Source organism: Trichoderma aggressivum (assembly GCF_033847375.1).
Source record: "Trichoderma aggressivum f. europaeum strain CBS 100526 chromosome Unknown scaffold_009, whole genome shotgun sequence".
Lineage (NCBI taxonomy): Eukaryota > Fungi > Ascomycota > Sordariomycetes > Hypocreales > Hypocreaceae > Trichoderma > Trichoderma aggressivum.
The window spans coordinates 530,193-555,307 of NW_026946375.1; the positions used below are offsets into that span (position 1 = coordinate 530,193).

General features: G+C 53.3%; 10 protein-coding genes across 10 annotated transcripts; 4 read left to right on the plus strand and 6 right to left on the minus strand.

The window, feature by feature from the left end:
- Positions 1–1,232: 1,232 nt before the first annotated feature.
- Positions 1,233–3,122, plus strand: Triagg1_3281 (uncharacterized protein; the record flags this gene model as incomplete). The annotated part of the gene is made up of 2 exons (XM_062897556.1): positions 1,233–1,240; positions 1,310–3,122. The coding sequence occupies 2 exons, from the start codon at positions 1,233–1,235 to the stop codon at positions 3,120–3,122; spliced, it is 1,821 nt and encodes a 606-aa protein (XP_062757805.1).
- Positions 3,123–3,739: 617 nt separating this feature from the next.
- Triagg1_3282 (uncharacterized protein) lies at positions 3,740–5,289 on the minus strand (the record flags this gene model as incomplete). Its single annotated transcript, XM_062897557.1, has 4 exons — positions 3,740–4,291; positions 4,505–4,990; positions 5,043–5,114; positions 5,215–5,289. The coding sequence occupies 4 exons, from the start codon at positions 5,287–5,289 to the stop codon at positions 3,740–3,742; spliced, it is 1,185 nt and encodes a 394-aa protein (XP_062757806.1).
- Positions 5,290–6,199: 910 nt separating this feature from the next.
- On the plus strand, positions 6,200–7,069 carry Triagg1_3283 (uncharacterized protein; the record flags this gene model as incomplete). The annotated part of the gene is made up of 3 exons (XM_062897558.1): positions 6,200–6,289; positions 6,351–6,380; positions 6,434–7,069. 3 exons carry the CDS (start codon positions 6,200–6,202, stop codon positions 7,067–7,069), a joined length of 756 nt encoding a protein of 251 aa, XP_062757807.1.
- Positions 7,070–7,415: 346 nt separating this feature from the next.
- On the minus strand, positions 7,416–8,147 carry Triagg1_3284 (uncharacterized protein; the record flags this gene model as incomplete). Its single annotated transcript, XM_062897559.1, has 1 exon — positions 7,416–8,147. One exon carries the CDS (start codon positions 8,145–8,147, stop codon positions 7,416–7,418), a length of 732 nt encoding a protein of 243 aa, XP_062757808.1.
- A 325-nt stretch (positions 8,148–8,472) lies between these two features.
- Triagg1_3285 (uncharacterized protein) lies at positions 8,473–10,134 on the plus strand (the record flags this gene model as incomplete). Its single annotated transcript, XM_062897560.1, has 2 exons — positions 8,473–9,392; positions 9,459–10,134. The coding sequence occupies 2 exons, from the start codon at positions 8,473–8,475 to the stop codon at positions 10,132–10,134; spliced, it is 1,596 nt and encodes a 531-aa protein (XP_062757809.1).
- Positions 10,135–10,651: 517 nt separating this feature from the next.
- Positions 10,652–11,290, minus strand: Triagg1_3286 (uncharacterized protein; the record flags this gene model as incomplete). Its single annotated transcript, XM_062897561.1, has 2 exons — positions 10,652–11,096; positions 11,151–11,290. 2 exons carry the CDS (start codon positions 11,288–11,290, stop codon positions 10,652–10,654), a joined length of 585 nt encoding a protein of 194 aa, XP_062757810.1.
- Positions 11,291–11,839: 549 nt separating this feature from the next.
- Positions 11,840–12,895, minus strand: Triagg1_3287 (uncharacterized protein; the record flags this gene model as incomplete). The annotated part of the gene is made up of 1 exon (XM_062897562.1): positions 11,840–12,895. The coding sequence occupies one exon, from the start codon at positions 12,893–12,895 to the stop codon at positions 11,840–11,842; it is 1,056 nt and encodes a 351-aa protein (XP_062757811.1).
- Positions 12,896–13,744: 849 nt separating this feature from the next.
- Positions 13,745–14,390, plus strand: Triagg1_3288 (uncharacterized protein; the record flags this gene model as incomplete). Its single annotated transcript, XM_062897563.1, has 3 exons — positions 13,745–13,813; positions 13,920–14,122; positions 14,198–14,390. 3 exons carry the CDS (start codon positions 13,745–13,747, stop codon positions 14,388–14,390), a joined length of 465 nt encoding a protein of 154 aa, XP_062757812.1.
- Positions 14,391–15,077: 687 nt separating this feature from the next.
- Positions 15,078–16,274, minus strand: Triagg1_3289 (uncharacterized protein; the record flags this gene model as incomplete). The annotated part of the gene is made up of 1 exon (XM_062897565.1): positions 15,078–16,274. The coding sequence occupies one exon, from the start codon at positions 16,272–16,274 to the stop codon at positions 15,078–15,080; it is 1,197 nt and encodes a 398-aa protein (XP_062757813.1).
- A 1,181-nt stretch (positions 16,275–17,455) lies between these two features.
- Triagg1_3290 (transcriptional regulator family: bZIP) lies at positions 17,456–19,480 on the minus strand (the record flags this gene model as incomplete). The annotated part of the gene is made up of 3 exons (XM_062897566.1): positions 17,456–17,565; positions 17,628–19,032; positions 19,268–19,480. 3 exons carry the CDS (start codon positions 19,478–19,480, stop codon positions 17,456–17,458), a joined length of 1,728 nt encoding a protein of 575 aa, XP_062757814.1.
- Between the last annotated feature and the right edge of the window lie 5,635 nt (positions 19,481–25,115).

The window sequence follows — 25,115 nt, forward strand, 5'->3', positions numbered from 1 at the left end:
TTTTCTTTTCATTCTGGTGCGAAGAGAGGGGGCTCCACAACCCCCCACCTGAAGTAAAGGTCGGTCCAGGAAAAGAAGCGTCCAGGGTGGCCTTCCATCCACTTAGAAGCCGCAATGCCGTGGCCTCGTCTGCCGGCAATTCTGCATGGACGGCCAACGGCCAGCAGGGCTGGGGGCAGATCCTGGTTGCAACGTCGTTTCTTTTCAAGGTGAGGGAAGAGCAGAGCCAGAGCAGAGCGAGAATATCTAGGACTTGACTTGACTTGGGGCGGGGGCGGCAACGAACCCGGATCCCAAGCTCTGGGCCGCATTGCATGGGCGTGACATGGGCATGGGCGTGGTGAGCATCGTCGCTAACAAACATAGCCAGCCCCAACATATTCGACTGACCGACGCCTTACGGTGCTGCTAGGAATACTAGCTCCTTGTACAACACGACAGATCGAGGATGATGCTGGTCTGGCAGCGTTCTTGTTGCGCGTCCGGCCCCCGTACGAGTACACGTCGGGTCGCGTTTCATGCCATCATGATACTATATCGTGCCCAAGACAGGCCAAAGTGGGCAGACAGGCGCGGATGGTGTTCGAGGGTGTGGGCAAAGGGCAAAGCTAAGCCGCCGCCTCGCTGATCCACGAGCCGCTGGCGACTCTCGCGGCACAGACGCAGACACGGCTGCTGCGACATGGATGGGCCATGGCCAAGGACGGACACCCAGAGAGAGGGTGGTGCTAGCAAACATTTCGATGCGATGCCACTCGAGGCCTGTCGTCGTGCTGCCAGTTGGGCTGCTCCACTCCTCGTACACGCCCTCGGCCGCTTGCCATCGCTCACGCCCCCCAGCGACGGCCGTGGCCTGGCGACCATCGTCGGACCCTTCAAACCCCCAACGCCTGCACCAAGTACAAGAAGACGGCCTCGTCCCTTGGTTTCCAATCGTTCTCTCGCCTCAGTCCATTCCTCTCCATAATATCTTCTCCTTTCCTCTCTTGATTTGTGCTTGCATCTCTGTTTTCTTTCTTGTCAAACCAACGTCGCATATTCGCTTAGACCACATCCCTGCTCGCTGGCCGACCATACTCCAAACACTTGGAGATTTCGTTTTATATACACCATTCCCACAAACAAGAAAATCCTGTCCACGCCTTGGAGCCGGTCTCCTTCATCGCCTTGATACGGCTACTTAATTACTTTTTCTTCATTTTCACCTTCACAACACCACCACAACCGCCATCATGTCAGCGTGAGTTACACCCTACATTGTTATGAGATCCTCTTGTGCATCTTTGTGCTTACACATGTCACATCACAGTCTGGTAGCCGACGTCGCCTTCGACTTCACATTCCCCTCTCCCACGCCCTCACTGGAAGATCCTACAACCCCTCCCATGGAGAGCATGCCTCTCATGGAAGCCTACAGCCTCGACCATTACCCATCAAGCCTCCTGCAGCTGCCATACAACTCTCACAGCCGCCACGCTCGATCTGTATCCAAGGCCTCATCCATCTACTCAACAGTCTCTTCAGCCTCCGCCGCCGCCTCCGCGGTAGACTCAATAGCGGACTCGGTGTGCTCGCGCTTCACCACTCCTCCTCGCGCGAGCCCGCCCGTCCGCCAGCATGGCCCTCTTCTGCTGCCCAAGATTCGCTCCCAGGATCAGGATATCAGCCAGCCTCACATGGCTCGCCCATCGCACTCTTGCTCCAGCTCCATTCGTTCAGCAAGATCAAGGCTTGCCCATCAGCAGTCCACCCCGCCTCCCCCGGCTTCCAAGCCTTTCCGCACAAGCCACTCCCGAAGCTACACCAACCCAGAGACCGTCGCCAACATGGCCTTTGCTCACATCTCACCTTTTGCTACGCCTCCCCCGCAGACGCATGATGAGCCCACGGCTTTCCCTTCGTCGCTCCTTGCTTCGCCTGCAAGCTTCGCCCACGACAGCCTGCCGCCGTCTCGCCGGTCAAGTCTCAACATTGACGCTGCCACCATCGACAAGTATGGCTATCCCACCTATCGCCAGATGCCCTTTGTGCCTGCCGCCACCACGGCCTCGCAGCAGTCGGACTACATGTTTCCATCCTACCTCCCCCGTGCTCCATCACCCTTGAGTCTGGCCACTGCTGCTACTCCTGAGCCAGCGCCGTCCACCACTCTCATGGAGCACCTGACATGTTCCAACCCTGCTGCGTCTCTGGTTCGCACCATCTCTTTTCCTCTTCGAGATCCTTCCATCAAGCACTTTTGGTGGGATGTTCGCAGCGTCTCTTCATGGTCAAGCTTCAATGCCTCGGCCATCCTGTCTCTCCCAGGCGCATCTGCTCTGCTCCACTCCCCTGTGCCTGCTCCTCTCCTTCAGACGCCCGCCTTCTCATCTCGTCACCCCGAGACTGAGGCTGCCCTGCACAGCATCTACGCCTCGTACTACCTCCCCAAGCTCAACTCTGCGCTGGCCATCTCTTCCAACCGCCCTCTGCAGCTCTCTGTCCCAGCCAAGACGGCATCAGGTGTCAACGACCTCATCTTCGTTGCCAACGCCATGGGCGAGTCTTCTACCGCTGCCGCCATCTTCGGCGGCAAGCCCACGGCGAGAGTGGTTGGCCTGGTCCGCAGCTTTGATCGCTTCAACACAGGTATGCGCGCTGAGGGTAACATCAAGCGTGTTGACTACCTGCGAGGCCTTGCCGCCCTGCACTACGCGATGCGCGAGCATGGCTGCCGCTACGGCTTCATCCTCACCGAGATTGAGCTTGTCCTTGTTCGCGCAGGCACCGAGTCAACCCCCTTCTTCGGCGACTTGGAAATCACCTCCGTCCAGCTCAACACCGCTGCTTCCGATGCCGACCTAGACTCGGACAGCGTTCCCCTGACTGCCTGTCTCGCTCTCTGGGGTCTCTGCCGACTCGCCAGCGACCACACGCCCGCCGGCCACGCCCACTGGAAGGCCGAGATTGGCGCCCCTGCCGACGGCACCCGGCGCAAAGCCAAGGCTCGCGACAACTGGATTCCCAAGCCCCAGCTGGCCGAGAAGCGCGAGGCCAAGCGGAGTCGTGGCTGGGTGTGGCCTGAGGATCCCGTCGGGAGGAAAGAGATGGGCAAGAGGGGTGTCAAGTACGGTGGCTTGTGATGGGGGTTCTGCAGAGATGTTTATGCGGCTGGTTCCGTACTCTGCGCCCCGGTTGCATCCTCCAGAGCGAAAAGGCCGATGTTAGTAAATTTCCGTAATCTTTTCTCTCTCTTCTCTTGTCTTTTTCTCTTGTGGTTATCTTGGTTTTCTTGGTTTTACGAATGAAATGACCCAATATACTATATGTAGATAGCTACCTACTTAATCAGACACTCTTTGAAGATTTTTCCTATAATTCAATACCAGATGAGTTTGTTGTTCCTGGCACAACGTGGTTTCTCTCGTGATTTGAACTACTGTGTGGATGAGTGAATGAATGATTGAATGAAGATGAATGGTGTGGGTATAGCTAGAGTAACTGGCATAGTCATTACTTTACGACGAAATAGTTAAAAGAAATCCAATCAGATGACCTTTGGTGAATATGATGATACAGAGCTACGGGTAAACCGTCATACAATTCAATCAAGTCCACAACTCACGGGCCATAGGTCAAGGTATCACAAGAGAGCAAAGCACAGCATGACGATTTAGGCAGTGGTATTTTACTTTTTTTTTCATTTTCCTAACCAAGGACAAGGAAGAAATCACTACACGCTCCTCGGTAGAGACGCTCTTTAACCCTTGGCAGCACCGGCCTTGAAGAGGATAATGTCACCATCCTCGACGACGTAATCCTTGCCCTTGGTCATAATCTTGCCCTTGGCCCTGACCTCGGCTTCGTCACCGAGCTCCTTGATGGCGGTGTAGTTGTAGACAACGGCCTGGATAAACGTCTTCTCAAAGTCGGTGTGGATGACACCGGCAGCCTGGGGAGCCTTGGTGCCGTTGCGGATAGTCCACTGGCGGACCTCGTCGGGGCCGGTCGTGAAGAAGCTGCCCAGCTGCAGAGCCTTGCGCATCTGAACAATCAGCTTGGGCAGGGCGGACTCGGCGCCAACCTTCTTCTGCTCCTCCTTGGCCTCCTCCTCAGTCTCGAAGCGGGTCAGGCGCTCCTCGTATGAGACGGAGATGGGGATGATGGGGTCGCCCTCGGCGTGCTTCTTGATCCACTCGGCAACTGAGGGCAGGTACTTGTTCTTCTTTCTGACATAGTCCTTCTCAGACAAGTTGACAAGGTAGACGACAGGCTTAGCCGTCAACAGCAACAGAGGGTTGATGACCTCAATCTGATTGAAATTGTCAGTCTCATGGCTACCGCAGTAGAAGCTAAAGTAAACGCGACAGAGTTGTAAAGCAATGGGTTCAGAATATTTTTCTTCTCAGTATGTCATGGACATTCGAAGAGCTGGGTTTATATTGGTCAGGCCGTCAAGGCCCTTTGTCATCAGGGAAATTGCGGGAATTGAACGCGAAAAAGAAAGAAAAACGAGTTTGCTTACCTCCTTGGGACTCCAGACACCCTTGCGGACTTCGTTGCCGTCCTGAAGCCACTTTAGGATCTTCTCAATCATCTCCTGTTCAATCTTAGCCTTCTTCAGCTCAAGACTCTGGCCACCCATACGAGTCTTCTTCTTCTGGTTCTCGAGAGCCTTCTCGACAAACTCAATATCCTTGAGTCTCAGCTCCTCGCTGATAATGTCCAGATCACGGGTCGGGTTGACGTCACCCTCGACGTGAATAATCTCAGCATCGTCGAAGCATCGGACGACCTGGAAGATGGCATCGACGGCGCGGATGTGGGAAAGGAAAGCGTTTCCAAGACCAGCTCCGGTAGAAGACCCGCGAGTGAGACCGGCAATATCATAGACGGTCAAGTTGGCGGGGACGACGGACTTGGGCTTGTATTTCTCAACGAGCCAGTCGAACCGCTCATCAGGGACGATGACACGAGCTTCTTCGGGATCAATGGTGGCATAGGGAAAGTTCTTCAGGCTGTCAGCACCCCGGATGAAGAAAGACGGGCGGGGGGCTTCATACAGCTGGGTTGCCAAGGTTGCACTTTGTGATGGCCTGGAAGAGGGTAGATTTGCCGACGTTGGCGAGGCCGACCTGGAGCGCGGACGACGTGTTAGGAAATCTGAAGCACTCGCATAGCAGAGGAGGGGCAGGCAGGCAGCCGCTAGGGCTGGGCCAGAGAGTAATTGCTCACAATGCCACTCTTCAAGTTGTTGCCGGGCCTTCCCAGAGGAATCTTCTCCTCGACGGGGGCCTTCTTGGGAGGCATCTTTCTTGATTTTGCGTAGTGACGGGAGGGGATGAAGGGGACAAGCAGTCGAGAGGGCGGAAACGGTCCACGGGCTGCAGACCTTGCTGCGCGCGATGGAGAAACGAAGAGAAGAGAAGCCAAAAACGAGGCTGAGGACGTGACGGAGGGCGCCAATGTGGCCGTCGGGCTATTGCAAGCCTGGAACGACCGACTGGAGAGAATCTCGGACGCTGGAAGAGCAACGGGGCGCAGATGGAAGCTGGCCCTTTTTTGCCTTCTTTTTTATTTTTTATTTTTTTTTTCCTTGGAGAGGAGGGGAGATGGTGAGAATAAATTTGAGCATCGACCCCACATTGACCGGGCTTTAGCTGAAGCTCAGGTCGGGCTCGGCGCTAGATTTTCCCGGGTCTTAGTCAGGGCATGCGTCATAGGGCAGACAGACGGAATCCACAGCTGGAGCTGTTCGGCATTGGCGGCGCTGCCGGAAGATGCAGCTGAGAGGCGCTGGGCTGCGTTACTCGCTATTCAAGAGCTATTGAGCCGGGCACGATTGGCCGCCCCGGGGCCTGTAGTGTTGAGTTCAGGGTTCTTCTTTACAGGCATCTTCGGCTCTGGGAAGCCGACGTAAGCACATCCATCAATCCATCCCATCTCAACTGTTCAATCTCACCTCGACATCAACAAGCCGAGGTTTGAACTACTTACGCCGTTCTTCATTCTTACGTGCTGCTCTTGTTCTCGCCACTGTTCTTTGTTTCTGCACTTCTTTATCTTGTATCTTAAACCCCGGATCCCCGCATTGTTTCACGACTTACACGCCAGAGACAGACTACCATCTCCAACTCCATCTCCAACTCCATCCTCCATCCTCCATTTCCATCTCCGCGTCGCAATCGCAATCGCAACCGCAACCGCAACCGCAGTCGCAATGCCTTCGCAACAGCATCACCACTCCGGCCAGCGCACCAGCAGACATAGATCGACGCTGTCGCTGCAAAAGACGGAGATCAAGATCCACGTCTATGACCTTTTACCGGCAAGCCCACCTACACCCCCCAACACTGGGCTTTTCGCCACAGCTCTTCGTTGTGCAACGGCTTTGCTCCTCAGTGAGCCATCAAGTGCTCCGATCCGATTGCTAACGCATGCTCTACTTGAATAGCCCGGAAGAGTCGCCTCCGCCTTGTGGACGATAGGGGCATCTCTGCTTCACTCGGGAGTGGTCATCAACGGTCGAGAATACGCGTATGGCGGCCACGATAGGCGCGGAGTCACCGGAGTGTACTGGACAAAGCCCAAGACCGAACCCCCGGGCGGCACCTTCAAGTGCGAGATTCTGCACGGCTTCACGCTGGCCACGTCGGAGGAAATCGACGCTGCCCTGCGAGACGCCTCGGAAGAGTTCCTCGGGACTTCGTACAACCTGCTCACAAAAAACTGCAACCATTTTACGTCATATTTGTGCAAGAAGCTGACGGGAGATGCGGGCCCCGGGTGGCTGAATCGAGCCGCGAGCATTGGAGTCGCACTGCCTTGCGTCGTGCCCAGGGATTGGATCGAGCCTCCAGAGTACATAAGTGCAGACGGCGAGCTTGTCGATGATGAGGACGACGACGAGCATGCGGATGAGGGGTCGCGCATGCTGGGGCAGCAGAGGCCGCATCTTCTCTCGCAACGTGACAACGAGTGGAACAGCGACGACGAGCGCCGCAGAGGTGGAAACGGCAAGGGGAAGCAGATCCTCCGGGACACATCAGGCAGGCAGCTTCCAGCCGCAGAGAGGGCTATTCGGCCGTGATAACGGCCGTGTTCAGGACGCAATTATCTTTGTTGTTGTATCTTTTCTTCCTTTCTTTTTTTGTTGTGTTGGTGGGCAGATCAGATTGGCGTTTATGGCTCGGGCCTTTCCCTTCGTTTTCCTAACATTTGCAGGCTATTGGGTCGGAACGATACCATTATATTTCATGAGGGTCAGGAGTTTCATGTCATGAGTTTGATGTCGTCACGGTTTGCGACTGCAGGCTAGTTTGGGTGGTTCGTTTCTATCTTTTGTTTTTTTCTTTGTTCATTTTTCTTTGGTATACTTTGTACAAGATATGGTACATTCGGCAGCATGCCATCATGTAGCTGATGCAACCGAGCATCTACAAGCGTCTTGGCTTCTCGCTCCTTGTTCCTGCAAACTTGATCCTTGTGGAATCCGCAACCCGCACAATCTTGTCCCGCAGCACCTTGCCTTCCGGGCTCATCAGCACCTTGACGGCAGCCTCTCTGCCCTGGCCGAACCCTCGCAGAACCAGCTCGAGGCGCTGGATCTTCATTGGCCATCCCGTGTGAATCAATCGCTCCAAAACGTATTTTGTCAACGAGTAGGCCGAGTCGAAGGTGCCCCGCCGTGATTTCCTGAAGCCAATGTTGCCGCATGACATGGAGATGATGGGTTCCCGGTTGGGCTTTGTGCATGTAATGTGAGTGTTGTGCTTGTGCGAGTAGACGTGGAAATGGAATGGCTCCAGCTCATCCTCCTTCTTCTGCGCCGACTGCGAGGGACCGCCTGACAGGACGCTGGTGTCGATGTTGGACTTGCTGAGGGCCTGGAAGACCATGCTTTGGGAGAGGCTTCCCATGGGGTTGGACTGCGCGGACCGGCTGTTTGGCGCCTGAGTAATGCTGTAGATGCTGTCGAGGAGCGACTCGGTTCGAGGCTTTGGAGGCACCGCCTTGGGTGGTTCTGGCTTTGCATCTTTTGAATCCTCCCATCGTGCGCTTGTCTGGGAGAGACATCGGACGCTCTGGATGCCGTTCCGCGATGCGACCGCCTGCGAGATGCGAGCCAGAGGCCGGGCTGCAAAGCAGCTCCTCAATGATGAGCTCATGCTGTCTGCGCTGCGAATGGAACTTGTCGTCAAATCAAATCAGCCCAAACATCACATCTTGAATATTTTCCCACGCTATCGGAATGGCCGCGGCCGTGGTGGCGGCAAAGTGGGATTGTGCCGGCATTCACCCGGCTGTCCGCCTGCCATTCCGCCGCCAGCCGACATCGCGAAACCAAAATTTCCAATCCACATGAGCCAAATCCTCCCGCATTTCCATCCTCCTCCCCGCCGCTCTGTCCAAGTGCTGCAGCCACTTGCAGAACTTTTTTTCTTTTCTTTTCTTTTTTTTTTTTTTTGCTTGTGATTTTTCTTGCTCAGAAAAATGAACTCCCTCGCCCGCAGCGCTGCCAATTCGGAAAATGCTCTCTCGAGGGCATCTGTTCGTTTTGCCCCCGCCTATGGCCGATGTCCCGCCGCATACGCTCGGTTAGTTTCTCAGCTTGCGCAGAAGCCCGTCCGAAATGCCGCGAGCCTCGAGCGTGCGGCGCTTCCCGCTGCGCTGTCGATGCCGTTGAGATCCAGCTTTGTGCCCGCCGAACTGCGAATTCCTTCAGTTGCCTCACAATCCCGGCTCTTGCATGTAAGCGGCCGGAGACGCCAAGAGGAGAAGCCAAAGGCCGAGGCAAAGGCTGCTGAGCCAAAGGCCAAGCTTGAGGAAGAACCGACCAAGGATTCCGAAGAAAAGGCCGATGGCAAGGAGGAAGCCAAGGAGGACGGCAAGGAAGAGGGCAAGGAAAAGAAGGAGGATCCCCCCCCGCCCCCGCCGCATGGCGACAAGACTCCCTGGCAGGTGTTCATGGAGACGATGAACACTGAGCTTCAAAAGTCCCAGGAGTGGAACGAGTCGACCAAGCAAATTGCTGCGTCCGCAAACCAGTTTGCCGAGAGCGAATCAGTTCGACGGGCTCGAGAGGCCTACGAGAAATCCACCGGCGCCATTTCAGAAACCACGTCCAAAGTCGCAAAGACCACCGCCACGGCCATTGGAAAGGGCGCGGCGTGGACCTGGGACACATCCGTCATGAAGGGCGTGCGAAAGGCCGCCAACGTCACCGGCGATGCCGTGGACAAGGCCACAAAGCCCATCCGAGACACCGAAGCCTACAAGAACGTCAAGAATGTCATTGATGATGGCAGCTCTTCTAGGTACGGTGGTTGGGTCGAGAAGGAGGAGCGTAAGCGGAGAAGAGAGCAGATTGCAAAAGAACGTGGCGGAGACGAAGTCCTTCAGGAGGATCCCAAGTAAGTCTATATACCATCATCCAACCGCCATGACTAGAACCAAGTTTCTAACCACCGTGTCATCAGCGCCGGCACCAATGTCACTCTGCACAAGGATGCGGCTTGGAAGGAGGCCTGGAGAGACTTCCGCGACAGCAACAAGTTTGTGCAGGGCGTCTTCAGCATGAAGGGCAAATACGAGGAGTCGGAAAACCCCCTCATCTCGACGGCCCGAAGCATCACCGACACGATTGGCGGCTTCTTTGCCGAGAACGAGACGGCCATGGTCATCAAGAAGTTCCGGCAGATGGACCCGCTCTTCCAGAGCGAGCCCTTCCTGCAGGAGCTGCGCGAGTACATTCTCCCCGAGGTGCTGGACGCCTACGTCAAGGGAGACACAGAGGTGCTGAAGCAGTGGCTCTCGGCCGCCCAGTTCTCGGTCTACGAGGCTCTGACGAAGCAATACCTCCAGGCAGGCATGAAGTCTGACGGCCGCATCCTGGATATCAGAAACGTCGACATCCTCAAGGCCCGCATGCTGGATCCCGGCGAGATTCCCGTCTTCATCATCACCTGCCGAACCCAGGAGGTCCACGTCTACCGCAATGCCAAGACCAACGAGCTGGCTGCCGGTATGGAGGACAAGGTGCAGCAAGTTACATATGCCATTGGCATCACCAGGGTTCCGGAGGATGTCAACAACCCAGAGACCAGGGGCTGGCGTCTGATTGAGATGCAGAAGAGTGGAAGAGATTGGGTCTAAGAGGAGATGAAAAGAAGAAAAGAAAGCATAACTTGTACTTGTTTCTTGTATGATTCACGGCGTCTGGGAGCATGGGAGTGATCCTCGGCGATGAGCCTTGTTGATCTGTGTTAATTATGTATATTATGTCATTAAAGCATGTGGAAGATGTTTATCCAAGGGACAAACGAGACAAAAAAATATTGGGGGGGGGGGGGGGGGAAAGGGATTTGGGGGCATGGGAACAACATGCCAGGATGAAAACACCGCTCTATTAACGGCGCCGAGAGAAGGCGCTTCGACATGTACGATGATGATATGAGGAGGGGAGGGTTGGGCGAGAGGTTGGGATATAGACATATAGACATAATCATCAAATGGACAAAAAAAAGGCGATTCAAGGCATTGGAAATATGGCTCTTCCTATTCGAATCTGCCTGTATCTTTGGTAATTCAATCTACATGTAGTCTTGATAAGCTTAAAGTGAAAGTCGTCGTGTCGCTCAAATGGATGATGAGTCTGCTCATCTTTTCACATTCAACCACGATTCTCCTGCTTCTCTTGTCTCAGCACATCCCTCACATCCATCAACGCCCTACCCAGCAAATTCAACCCCCAATACTCCCTACTCCCATCCGCATCCGCCTCCTTGAAGCCAACCCCCCAAACAGCATCAAACGGGCTCGCCTCCACGAGCTCCCTCTCCCCCGTCGCCAGCAGCGTCTCCTTCAAAGACCCCCCAACAAGCGGAACATTGCCCGTTGCGCCGAGGTAAAAACCTTCTTCTGTTACAGCATTTGTGAATTTTAGGTAGTTGCCGCGTCGCACGATGGCTTCGCGGTGTGCGTTCCATGTTTCCTCGGAGAAGTTGTTGACTTTACGGCCGAGGGCTTTGATTTTGCGGGGGTGGAGGCCGCGTTTGAGGATGTTGGTTGCGGAGGGGTGGTCGCTGAAGAGGATTGCTTTTTGATACATCATGTAGCTGATGCGTTCCTGTTGGCGATTTGTCTGATGAGAAGAGGATGATGGTGCTTACTGTTCGGCGGTTTCGTAGACAATGGCTGGGTTTTTGTCGTCTTTGAAGGGGCAAAAGTACCATTGTGAGAGCCAGCCTGTTTTGGGATCTGTTTCTCTCCAGAAGTAGAGAGGACGAGTTTGTTTTGATGATTGTGCCATTTTTGCTGAGTTGTGCTTGTGCTTGACGTTGAGAGTGGTTGAGAGATGAGAGAGTGCTGAACAAGGTAAAAGGCCCTTTATTTATCCCCCGGATTGTTTATTGCTTATACTTTGCATCTCTTGAGTTTATTCATTGGAACTTTCATGGATTGACTTTTATTGGATAGATGCGCTTGCTGTGGCTCTGTGACTTCCCCAGATTCAGCCTCACTGACTCATCGGCGAGAGAAAAGCTTCGGTTGCGTGCAGTCACGGCTGTTTTGGCGTCGGTGTGGCGCATTCACGATGTTGAGAGGATGAAGTAGGGATTCAAGCTGGGGAAATGAACTTTATCGTTATTGTGCCGTTACTCATAATGGCGGTGACTGTTGATGCGTGGTGTTGAAGGTGCATTGATCTCTAATAAGTGGCAGATGACTGGGCGAGTGTCGATTCACTCCCCAATCAAAATAACAACTCAATGAAATAAACAACCAAAACTCAAGATGTCATAAATCATGCCACCCATGACTAGTAAATTAACACCAATTAAAAACCCCCAAAAAATATCTAGTTCAGCACCGGCTGGCGAAGCATCAAATACGCAGTGGCAGGCTCCGTGCCGCCCCATTTCGTCAGGTCCACGACAACCCTGTCCACCTCCTTGAAGCCGTACTTTTCATACAGCGGCCGTCCCTCCTCCGACGCCTCGAGATACGACACGAGCCCGAGCCTGTCGGCCTCTGCGGTCCCCCACTTGAGACACTGGCCGCCGGCGCCCCGTTTCTGGTGGTCGGGATCGGTGTGAAGAAGCTTGAGATCTGGCCAGGGTCGGGGTGAGCTGATGGTTGTCTTATATACGTTGTACAGCTTCCAACACTTACAAAGATGAGGCTTTCCCTCAAACCTCGCCCACCATTGCCGGTCTATCTCGCCGAAAAACGCCTCGCACGCCTCCAGGTTGGTGCCGGCCCCCCACTTGCGCTGGGGGAAGCTTGGCCTCAGATCGCCGGACCAGATGAACCACAAGGCGAAGGCAATCATGGCCTCGTCGCCCTTGTCCTCGAGCTCGGTGTCGACGACCTTGATGCACTGGGACGCGGGCTCCTCCCTGATGCGCGTCGTCATGACGGCGATGCGGTCCTCGAGCTTCAGCCCTCCGCCGGGGAAGAAGACGGGCGACGACTTGTTGGGGCCATAGGCTCGCTTTTCGATGGCGATGGAGCGAGGCAGGTCTGACTCGGCGGCTGGGCGGACTGTGAGAGGCATGACGGGCAAAGCAGAAATGAACCTTTTGTGATGATGAGACGCAAGACTGCGAGACTTCTTGAACATCTTATATGTGAGTTTACGGGTACTAATGCCGTTGCTCGCAACATGGCAATCCATCGAAGCTATTCGACTTTTTTTCTTCTTTTTCTTTCGTGAGGATCCTTTGTCTTGTCCGGCGAGCCCTATTCGGGAAAGACGCCGGGGCGCCGCGCAATGTCCGGCGTCAGGCATGTTGGTCCCACGCTGGGGCCGAAAGAAACCAAATCCGGTAGAGCAGAACATATGATTGATGGAAATGGGCTGCCAGGACCACTCGCAATCCTTTTGCCATCGAACCAACGGCGAGCCAAACATGGTTGGTGAATGATTGTTTGTTTGCTGAGATCTTTGACATGATGGTACTTACTCGTATGTGGGATGCAAATACAAGTGCATGTGTGGAGTTTTGAAGCCGAAGCCCGCGCGGAGGGCCGAAGCCGTTAGTCTTGGACTGAAGGATGTCTGCAACTAACACTGGGGAGGGGATCAACACATGCAGGAATTGTAACAATGCGTCTGGATGGTGATTGATGTGAATGATCTGGCTTGGCTGCATAGGGCTGCATTTGTTTGACGAGGATGGGAGTGTGTTGGTGTTACTTGGTAGCAAGAGAGTTGCCTGCTTATTTAGACTTGTGAGACGGGAGATTTCCAAGTTGGTAATAATAGAGGCAAGGCAAATCTTGGAGGTTCAAAGGTTCAAGGTCTGGAGGATACTTGTATACATGGACCTACCCAAGTGGGCAACATCACAGTGCTTACATTCTAGACTTGTATATGCAACTGTTGTCCGTAAGAATAGCTGTGAAGAATGATTCCATCTCTTCAATATCACTTCTACCACATGAAAGATCCATCGATTGTCTTGAATGTTATACCAAGTCCACTGTACCGTTTCAAACGCTCACCCTCCGTAACAAACGGATCATGTGACCCCCGTCACCAAAACGGAACGCAAATTCCGCCACCCACTTCCATGCCTTTTGCGAAAACGGAACGAGCGCCGCGGCGGCCCGAAATTTCTCGATTTCCAAAAACCCAGATCCCGCCTCAGCCAGCGCAAACCGACTTTTTTTTCTTCCTCACCACTACAAAGCAACGGCATCTTCGACCCCAGACTCGCCCAGCTTCCCCTCCTCCGACTCCGTTTCTTTTCCCACAGCCATGGATCACGGACGCGACCCTTGTCCCTTTGTCATTCTCAATGACTTTGGCGGTGCTTTTGCCATGGGTGTATGTTGATAAAGCCTCTCTCTCTCTCTCTCCCTCCCCCCACATTGACTGTCATCGACGCAAGATTTGGATCATCATGGCGTTTTCTGATTGTTTTCATCTACAGGCCATTGGCGGAACCATCTGGCACGGCATCAAGGGCTTCCGAAACTCTCCCTACGGCGAACGCCGCATCGGCGCCATCACCGCCGTCAAGATGCGAGCTCCCGTCCTGGGCGGCAACTTTGGCGTCTGGGGCGGTCTCTTCTCGACCTTTGACTGCGCCGTCAAGGGCATCCGCAAGAAGGAGGATCCCTACAACGCCATCATGTGAGCATTTGCATTTGCATCCGTCAACCTGCGAGCCAACTGGGGTTGCTAACGAAAAAAAAAACCTTGTTGCAGTGCGGGCTTCTTCACCGGCGGCTCCCTCGCCTTCCGCGGTGGTGTCAAGGCTGCCCGAAACAACGCCATTGGCTGCGCCGTCCTACTGGCCGTCATCGAGGGTGTCGGTATCGCCTTTGGAAAGATGATGTCTGGAACAACCAAGCTGGAGATGCCCCAGCCGCCGCCCAACTCCGAGGTCCAGGCGTTGTGAGGTGAAAAAGCAGAACAGGATGACCCGAAACGAAACGAAAACCCCGAATCGATATTACGCCTCTCTCAACTCTGCCTTTTTTTTTTTTTTACTTGAGTCTTGTCTTTTATTCCACTTTACTGGTCTTGGCTTTTTTTTTTCTCGAACTTTTAACGCACCAATTATTATTATTTCTCTCTCCCTGTTGACTCTACGGCGTCAGAGGCTCTACAAGGATAGAAAATTTGACTCGAACCACGAACGAGGAAGAAATGGGAGAGGGAAAGGAAGGGGAGAATCAATCTCCAAACATCTACCAATATCTATGGATAATCTGCAAACCCGCATCGCACTGGCGTTTTCCGTGAATTATAGATGTAGGGCAGGGAGGGAAACTCTGGGTCCGCGAAAACGAGAAGTCGAAGGAAAAGAAGAGAACAAACTACGCGGGTGCTGGGAAAACTGGTGTTTGTGAGTCTTTTTCTTCACAGTGTACGAATATATAAAAAGGAGAGCCGGCGTGGAGGAGGGACGCGCTGCCCCTGTGTATAGCTGTGCCTTTTGGAAACAAGGCCGGTGGATGCTGTAATCCATGCATGAAAGAAGAATGAAATGAATTCGGGGCAATGAGACCCCTTGAAATAACTGCACTTTAGTTGCACTCTCATCTAAATCTCTATATTGCCGGATACATGTTGATCTTTTACCCTATAGCTCGTCTGCAGATCCATTCGACCAGATACTCATCACCGCCTCCCCATCATCATCAATCCAAGCCCTATACATGCCACCACAATTATACTCCATCAACACTTCCGACTTGACACCCACAACACCGCCATCTTCATCTCGCTCCAAAACACACTCGATACCAATTATCCCGCCCTCGCCTTCTCCCGTCCGACCCCATCGATTTCCCGCACTCTTCTGCAACTCGCCCCCCGGACCAGCAACTCTCGCCAACGCCTGGCTTCCAGCAACAGGCTTATATCGCGCAATCGCCGCAACCGTACGCACGGCATTAACACGCAGAAACGAATCCCCGTTCCCCGTCCCCGAAAACCCCATGGATCGCGTCCAAGACGAGGCCACACACTGTCCGGCGGGCGAATACATCCACGGCGTGGGCAAACAATCCGCAAGCAACCCCTTCAACGGCCCAGCAAAACTCACGCCAGGCCTCGCCCTCTCAACAACAAGCTCCTCCAATCTCTCTTCATCCCATTCCTCAGCCCAGAACCCAGCCCCGACAACGGGCGTGTCGCCAATCCGGCCCGTCAACTTATTCGTCATCCCGCCCGTGCTCGTGGCAGCGCAAACCACGCCCTCGGCATCCAAAGCCACCGCTCCGCACGTTCCCTGCGGAAGATGGTCCTCCGCGTGCCACATGCCCGAACCCAACCCCTTTTGCTCGCGCTCCAACGCACGCACATGTTCGTCCCAGCGCTGCTGCGTGAAAAAGTAGCTCGGGTCGACCATTTCCAGGCCATACATCTGGGCCAATTGCTCCGCCGTCTGGCCGTGGAGCTGTGTATGTCCCTGCGCAGACGGAACGTTCAATCCCCCATGCACACTCTCATCAACATCCAGCAGTAGAGCAGAAGAAGTCGACGGCACAGATCCCGCGGGCGCAAGATCCCGCTCCCCACGCTCAAGCATCTTCCTCGCCAACAGGATCGGATTCCGCACTCTCCTCAGCCCCATGACGCCCACGCCGCGCTTCTTAAAGCCCCGCGAGACCATTACCGAAGCCTCCAATTCATTGATGCCGTCGCGGGTGAAGACTGCGCCGTGGCCGCTGTTGAAGAGCGGGTTGTCTTCTAGTTGGGCGACGGCATGAGTGGCGATTTCTAGCGCAGAGGGGTGGATGCTTGCGTCGTGTTTTTCGGTGGTGGGAGAGTTCATGTAGTCTCGCGTTTTAGAAACCTTTTTTTTTTTTTTCATATCTCATTATATCAGCTTTGATGGTGGAAGCATAGATGGATATGTTGTATGGGTGGGTGTTGTTTTGGAGGAAAACTCACGATTGAGAGAAGAGAGGATCGGTAGGCGGCATATTTGTCAGCCGGGAAATTGCTGCGAAGAATATTTCCCGCGCCGCCGTGGATGATCAAGCGAGGCTGGATCTTGACCTGGGAGTCTGAGACGGAGTGCTGCTGTTGTTGTTGTCTGTACTCCATGGTGAGAGATGAAGTTTGAGTGGGGGGTGGGCTTCAAGAGCGGGTAGAGTTTGAATGAAGAACTATGTTAAAAGTAGTCTCCAGAGCAAAGAAAAGACACAATGAGTATATCGTGAAACTATTAGTTACTGAGATAGAATATACTGTAGAAATTGAAGTAAAAGGCGCTCATCTACAACATCTTGATAAGCTCACAAGTTGAACAAGGCGGAGTTGAAATGCCGCCTCCACACTTTTGTCTACCCGTCTGGGCGGATCACCTGCCTAATCGGGCATCCCTACTTAGACGAGCGATAGCCGGCTTCGGCTTCGGAATTGATGCTTGTTCTCGCCGCCAAATCAAGACATGTTTTTTTTTCGTCGTATTTTTTTTAATTTGACCAATTTCTGTGCAACATGGCCTCTTGTTTTTACAATTGCTCATCTTGACAGATGCTCATTTCAATCATGTCCAGTACCAGTTCATCTCAGTGCCTTTCCTTGTATCATTGCACATCAGACAGACAAATCTTGAGGGATACAAAGAAAGAAAAAAGGACGCCCACGTCCATGTAACACATTATATATTCGTGAACCAAAATGGTCAGAAACATGGTCTTATCCCCATACCAAATATGTAAACCCCCCAAATAAGACAACAAAAATATCAACACGCTTTCCGCCGGTGCAGACAAAGAGTCCGTTCGCCCTGGACTTCCGTGGTATATATCCTTTGTAACTCCCGCTGCTCCAAGAATCAATCAATGGGCTTGAATCAGTGACCCAGATGCGTTTTCTCGCCCTCCTGATTTGCCGTGAAAATCAGTAAAAAGGCATCCGTCTCTAAAATGTTCTTTTCCGGTACGATGGTATGATGGCGTGTAACTCTTTGCACGTTGCGAGTCGAGATGTGGTGTTTCGAGTTGATCACGGTGCGCTAGAGGTTGATAGGCCCGCCGCAATCTTGACGGATTTGATCACGTCCTTGGGCCGCACACCCGGTACCCTGCCGAGACAGACTGACCGACCGACCAGTTCTGATACACGTCAGTAATCTGAAATCGGGAGAAAAAGAAATCAGGCACAACAGTCAACATACCTTCTATTAGCCTGCGAATGTCGAGGGAAACCTTTGTCTTTTGCCAACTAGATCCCGCAGACCACATCTGGCTGAAGTCGTGATTGTTCATAAACGAGACTAATCCTCCATTCGGGTCAGATTCGTCTCCAAACTCTGCCATCTTACTGCTCTGACCTTCTGACGAGTCTCCTCGTAGGGAACTTGCGAAATCGCCTATCGAGGGGGCATTCATCTGCCACATGTTGCTGTGGATTCCGCCGCCGGCGCCCAGGCCTGGGCTGCCGGGAGACAATCCGATGCTGGCAAAGTGGCTCTTTGTGCTGGCATCGTCGGCAGCTTGGAGGTCGTTGAGGTCCAGTTCTGTTTCGAGGTAGTCGACGTTGGGAGGAATACTCAAGCCAAGCCTGCGCAGGAACAACTCTACTTCGTCAGCCGTGAAGAACTCGCCCTCAAAGTTCTGGCAAATCATCCGTATCCGCTGCTCCGTTCGCTCATCAGAACCAGTTGAGGACTGTTGGTTAAATGCCGACGTCAGGCCAGAAAAGGCACTGTTCGATTTACCCAGGGAAAGCAGCGCGTGGCCCAAGTCATCCGAGCCGGCCGAGGAAAAGGCACTGTCCAAGAACCCAAATTGATCAGACGTCGACAGCTTCCAGTCCATGACCTCGCTCTGCGCCTTTTTCAGCCCAGCGGCCAATCTCCGGATGATGGCTTCTCGGGATTCAAACAGTAAGCAGAAGCCGAAGACGGTCGCATACTGCTCAGGGGGCGGGTTCTTCATCGTGGCCAGTCTGAGGCCGCGCTCCAGGGTTGTCCGCTGCAATCTCTTGCTAAAGGAGCGCTCGCTAAAGCCGAATGGCGCCGGCGGCGAGAGCCGGGGGTAGGGCGAAGGGCTGGCGATGGAGTTGCCCAGATAGCTGCCGCTCTGGGGCTGTGAGGAGGATGCATCGAGGGAGAAGAAGGGGAAGCTGGCGTTGTTTGGCGTGGCTTGAGCGATGACTTCGTAGTTGAAAGCAGCCGGATGCTGGTGCTGGGAGGTGGAGAAGGTGGAAGCCGTGATTTCCGGTTCGAGAATGCTGCTCTGGGAGCCGAGGCTCATGGCGATGTCCTTGGCTCCTTTGCGGCCGGCGCCAGGTTTGGCCACAATGGATTCGTCGCTGTCTGGTGAGGTGATGCTGCTGGTTCCCACCATGCTGGAGATGCGGAGGAGCCTGTCGGCGATGAGTCTGAGGCGAGGGGCGGCATGGGGGGCAATGTCAAAGATGCCCTCGGCCAGGATGATGTCGTAAAACTTGGTAAACTCCTTGCTCATGGCCTCGTTCGAGGCCTCGAGATCCTTGACCTTTTGCTCGAGGGTGGTGATGGCGGTGTCTTTGCGGTGTCTGTAAGCTCGCTGAGCAAGACGAATCTGGGTTCGACGACGCTGCAGAAAGGTGAAGAGGTTAGATTAGATTGCACCATCCCATGTGCCTGGAAGTGAGCATGCCTAGAGAGAGGGGGGGATGGGGAACAGAGGACGTGAAGAAGAAGACTGTGCCAATGATAGTACTCGTGCTCGTGCTCGTGCTCGTGCTCGTGCTCGTGCTTGTGTTTGTGAGGGCGGTAGTGATGATGAATCATGATGGCTGTGCAAATGCCTGCCAAGCTTCGTTACTCACATCGGCGGCTGTCTCGTCCTTGGTGTCGAGCCGCGGACGGCCTCTGGAGCGCTTCTTCCGTACGGCGTCGTCTTCGTCATGATCCGGCGATGGCGAGCGCTTGTCATTGACTTGTCTGGGCTCCTCGCCATACTTTTCGGCATTGAGAATCGAGATTTCGCTCTGCAGCGACGGCAAGGGGGACCGGGCCTCAGCCCGAGACAGGCGACTCATGCTGTGCTGTGCTCTGCTGTGCTGTGCTGCGCTATGCTGTGAGGTGCAGTGAGGTGCTGTGAGGTGCAGTGCAGTCGGGCGTCGAACGTGGGTGGGTGATTAGTCGAGCCCGTTGGTGGTGAAAGAATAATCCAGCGGAGAAAACAAGCACAGATTGGAGAGATTGGTCGTGACGTCGGGGGTTCAGGAAACGGCGCGGGGCACAAGACAGGAATATACTAATAGTAATACTATTTTGTATAGCCCGGACAAGGACTATTTCATCCGCGTTCGTCCGGGTCACAGGCTCGGTGTGAGAGAGAGAGTGAGAGAGAGGTGGCAGGGCAGAGCAGAGCAGAGCAGCTGGAGTGCAGTTGGAGAGAGGGTGGAATCTCGCTGACGAGCCGCAAGTACCGCTCCGCACCGCAACAGGCCGCAGGCAGGTTTGTGCTGCTGCGCTTACAAGGTGGTGGATGGGAATGGGATGGGGACGGGGATGGATGGATCCGACGCAGGGATTTCCGGGGGGGGGGGGGGGGGGGGGTCCGAGCAGGTCAGGTTCAGGGGCCGTGGAGCTGTCTGGCCTCGGTAACCAGCCCTACAGTCCTGTACAAGTACTAATGTACGAGTACAGATGATGGAGCTGCTGGAGCAAGGTACCTGGGTATTGATGTGGTCCCTTGCAAGTTGCGTGCTGTGAGGATGAACGAGTCCAGTAAGTAACTCGTGAGAATTGTGAGGTTGCCGCGGTGTGCCGGTTGTTGGCAAATGAACCAAAAACAACAGAGTTGTGTTGAGAAACTTGGGGGCACGGAGTCGGTTTTCCTTTGTCCTCCATCCCCGTGCGGTCTGGTCTGGCGCCTGTTGACCAGAATTGCGCCTTAACCGAAGCTGGTTGATTACGAAGCAACAGCTCGTTTCTGACGTCGTCTCTCAGCAATCACCACCAACTATCCAACTCAGCAGCCCCCCAAAAAACAACCCGAAGCAAACACTACTATAGTATAGCAACATCAATGTAATCACACTTCAACCACCAGCCAGTTTCACACCACTTCTGCAGCTGTGCTCGTCGCTGTAGATGGTACATGAATCTCCATTGCTCGCAGGCAGCCACTCGTTGATACCGGTACAAGCACACAGACCACGGGCTTGCCGGGGTGATTAGATAATGCGGCATCGCTAAGCCGCATGCAGGCGACCTAAGCGCAATTAATAAGCAGTTAGAGGCGGGCAGAAGCTGTCTAAGATGTGGCTAGCCGTCTTAGGAAGTCGGTAGCCTGGCAAGCCCTGGTCCAGTGTGGAGCAAAGTTGCGACTTCCGTGCCGGGCGCTTTTCGGCGCAAGCCTCGAATTGCCTTAGTCATATCAATTGGGAGCTGTGATTGGCGGCGTCCGCACATCTGGTTTGGGAAGTAGCGGCGATGCACAGTGCCCAATATGGTATCATTGTAGACCAGAGGGCGTACCTTGTACAAATCCCAGCCGATCATGGCGAATCTCGTCTGGCGGGAGCAGCTCAATGAATCAATTAGTACCTTAGTACATAATACTAGGTACATAATACCGACCCAGCTTGGTGAGTGCAAGCGGCAAGTTCCGCGATTCCTGGGGAGGGTTTCGACGGCGGCTTCCTCCCAGCGCAGATTCTTAGGTACCTAGCACTATAGGTACCTTGCCTGCGTCCATCTCAAACAAGGTACGCGTAAGGAGCAGGATGCTGGACTTCGGGGTCGGCCCCCAATTAACACTGTGCTCCGGTCCAGCGGTTTGTCACTACAGAATCTGTGCTGCACAACACGGAACATGAAGATGGAAGCTATTTGGGGGTCTAGACGCCCCAGACGCCAGGCAAACAGGGCTGTCAACCCACTCTTTGCCATGGGCCCACCGCCTTCCAGAACTACTAGGTAGGCTCCCGATTCTGCCACCGCCTGCCCCAAACAGCTGGCCGACGGCCGCAACAGAAGCAAAGTCAGTCAACCTCGTAGCTCCATCGGGGCGTGTTGAAGAGACCAGACTTCTAATCAAAGCCTTTGATTATGCCATCGACTCGTTACTGCAGTGTAGCAACTTGGTACCTGTATTTCTGCAGCACACTTGAGCATACTGTTTACTTACTAGGTACTTGCAAACAGCGGGAGATGAGAGATGGGTCCCCGCGGTGCTGCAAACCTTTACCTGGATCAGATGCAATCCGATATCCGACGCAACTACGAGTACCTCCACAGCTTCGAGCCCCAAGTCCTACGACTAGACTGCAGCACGTACGAGTATCCTCGTACATGTCCAGGCATCGGGTACGACTGGTCCTCTCAGAAGCAACTGCGCATCATTCCCCTTCGGCTTGGTTCAGCCTGTGCGTCACTAACAACACCATCCACGGGGTCTGCGTGATGCCACAAACACTCGCTGCTTTCCATTCCGGCTGCCACTCACTAATCGTGCTGATACATACATACCATGAGCACACACCCAACGTCTCCATGCCGCATTCCCCGCATTAGCTTCATGCCGCCATGCATTTGATTTTCTGCAGCGGTGTGGCAGAGCATCATCCTCTTCCAAGTGCCTTTGGGCCCTAAGCCTGTGCGGCTTGGGCTCGATTTGCAATGCCGCAGTTCCAGCCCGTGAGACGGAGATCCAACCTTGCCGCTGGGTAGAGTCATCTGGTCCACAGACCCCGAGTTTAACGAGTCTCTGGCAGACTGTTTTCTCCAAGGCCATCGACACAATCGTGATTTCCTGTATCTCGTAGCATGGATACACCGCTGGCCATTTCTGCATGCATCATCTTCCGGCTTTGAGACGAGATAGTCCAGCTTGACGTCTCGTCTTGGCCGATAGGGGCCTCATAATCCATACCCGGCTAAATGGGTCATACAGGTCAGCTTACTGGAGTAAAAAATGATTGGCCAGGAGGCGAGTTGCAACTATTACTGGGGGCTGATGCAGAGTTCCAGCAAGCACATTGTACAAGCCCCTTTGTGGTCTCCATGTAACTCAATTCCGCCTCAAAGTTGCTTGCAGGTGCATAGTACGGAGCATGTTCCTTCCAGGTTGTGAAAAGAACAACGTCAGCTGTTCTATTATTGTTACTCCCATACCGTTGACCTAAAAAGGCATTTATATTCAACCAGTCAAGAGACGCTTGATGCCTGTATACTTTCCTGGACCAGATTTGACAAAACGCGGGCCATGGACCAACATGTCGACGACTCTGGCAGTCCTCTACCAAGGTAGATATCGACAATGACGTTCCACCTCATGCCAATCTGTATTTTGGTCGAAACTCCACATGCTGTCCAAAGGTAGTTGTGGGTGAGTATTCCATCAAAGTTCTTGGAGAACGCGATATACGAGAGAGTATGCACTGTCTCTTTCTCCAATGGTGTGGATACAGACGCAGAGGTGTGCCCTGAATATCCCGCCCTCCTCCTGCTCGTACTCACGGGCATTTTCCGCGGCAATCCGTGCGCCTCCACTTGAACCTGTCTGATTATCTCAACTCTAGCACGTGGTTGGTTGAGGGTGGTGACAATGATGACAACCACAAAAGAAAAGGTGGGCTTCTTCAACACTTACCGACCAAAGTACATACATGCAAATTCTCACAAATCAGACATCATCCCGCATAAAACAGACGAAATACAATGTCAAGACCCGAGTGCCTGCCAAGTGAGAGGTCCTCGGACGCTATCGCCGAAAAAGGCCTCCTAATGTCCGATATCCTGCTAACAACAAGGTAAGCCGTCCGATATGCAGCTAGTAGCATGTTTTCAGCCCTGCCCCATGTACCGCGGCTTTCAACTCAAGATCTGACGCCTTTATTTCGTACGGTTTCGTCCGAGTAGGTCCGCGAATGTACCATCTTTATCTCTCGGACACGCCCTCTATTAGGGAAAATTATGAGAGAAAAGGCATCAAGTTGCCCGTTTTTGGTCAGATTGACGGCTGGATGAGCCGACTTTGAAATGGCTTTGCACAAGTTCAGCCTCGATCGTGAGCCCTTGTGAAAAGAAGGAGTCCTGTGATGAAGCAGATGGAGAGTTTGCGGCTCAAGTGGAGGTTTGCTCCTGTACCCCAATTCTTGTCACAAAAAAAAAACCTTACAACATGGCCAAACTTCAATGGAGGTTAATTAGGTGGAGTCGACAGCATTGTCTACACGCCGGGACATGGGCACAGATTCCTACGAGTTACTCCTGAGGCTCTGCATATTGGGGGGCTTTTGGTGATGATCTTCCTTGTTCAATATGGTTACAGCGACCGGCGATGTGGGGGCTTCTCAACCTGCTGCTTCAGACTCTAGAAGCATCCAACGGGAGTGTCGATGTGAAGTTTGGTCTGCGTGGAAGATGTGATATCCATCTTCTTGCTTTACTATCAGAAGGGTATGTACGTTGGTTGTATACTGAAGTTTGGGAGCTATGATTTGGGGTCATCCAACTGTATAGAAACGGCCGGGGTGATGGTATTACTCTACAGTACGTCTCACCACGAATCATCATCGTGACGCTCGTCTTAATGTCTGACATGATACTCAAGGGCCACCTATTCCAACTCGTTCTGGCCGACAACATGAGCTATTACCTTGAGATTGAAGCTTGTGGCCACGTCGATCGAAGCCGTGGTACAAGATGAAGCCGGCTTCTAACATTGGCTAGACCTTTCCCCTTTACTGCAGTGACATTTGCTCAGATGCAACCATGGTGGTAGTATAAGCTCGGGCTCATGTGGCAACACGCTTAGGACGTTCTAGGGGATGAGCCTATACATCTGCGGTCGGCGTTTTGCTTCCACCCCATGCCCCAGGGGAATACTGTTTGATTTTGTGCCAAGACGTAGCAGCCGCCACCCTCTTTCTGGTACAAACACCTGGCTCCTACTATCGACGTGCAGATACGTGCTTCCAATATGGGATGTTGAGCCTCTGAGTGTGGAGGCCGTAAGGGGGTGGGAGAACAATGATGCCCGTGGAGATGCACAACCCGCCAACGAAGTCCTTTGGGTTCCGAATCTAGTAGTATCGGCGTGATGGGTATTGCTGCTGCCTAACATTCCGCAACTCTAATTTGCTTTCTGACGAGACTATCGAGTACTCATACAAGATGCAGCCACATATCATGCCGAAAGTGCCATGATCCCCCAGTTCAATATGCTCTGTCATGTAGTTTATTTTTGCACATGCCTGCATGAAGAGTACAGTATTACTTATCGTCATCGATAGGACTTGGTTCCGTTTCCTTGTTGTTTCAACTTGCAGCAATTGAAGGAATGAACCACTGGACTTATCAACTACGCTACGAGTTGTAAGGAGTGAAAACCTACAATGATCGAGACAGTGTTTTCATCGCCCATTCTACTCAAGCTCGCGCTCTTGATATCAAATCTATGTAAATGACAACTACGAAGATTATCCCGTGTCTGCAAGTAGTAAGATACTCCGTAGAAAGTACACTCGCCCCTTTTGGCGGATCTGCAAGTGAACTAAAAGGGTTTCATCTCTAGCAACACAACTTATACCCTTAGCAATTTGCCGTCCAAACTTATCAGCTCTCTAGTTATAAGCTTAGATGAAATCGTGTATTGTATTTCCGGGAACCGATCAACAGACGCGCGTCTTTTCACCACAATCCGACTGTTGTCTCTGCCTT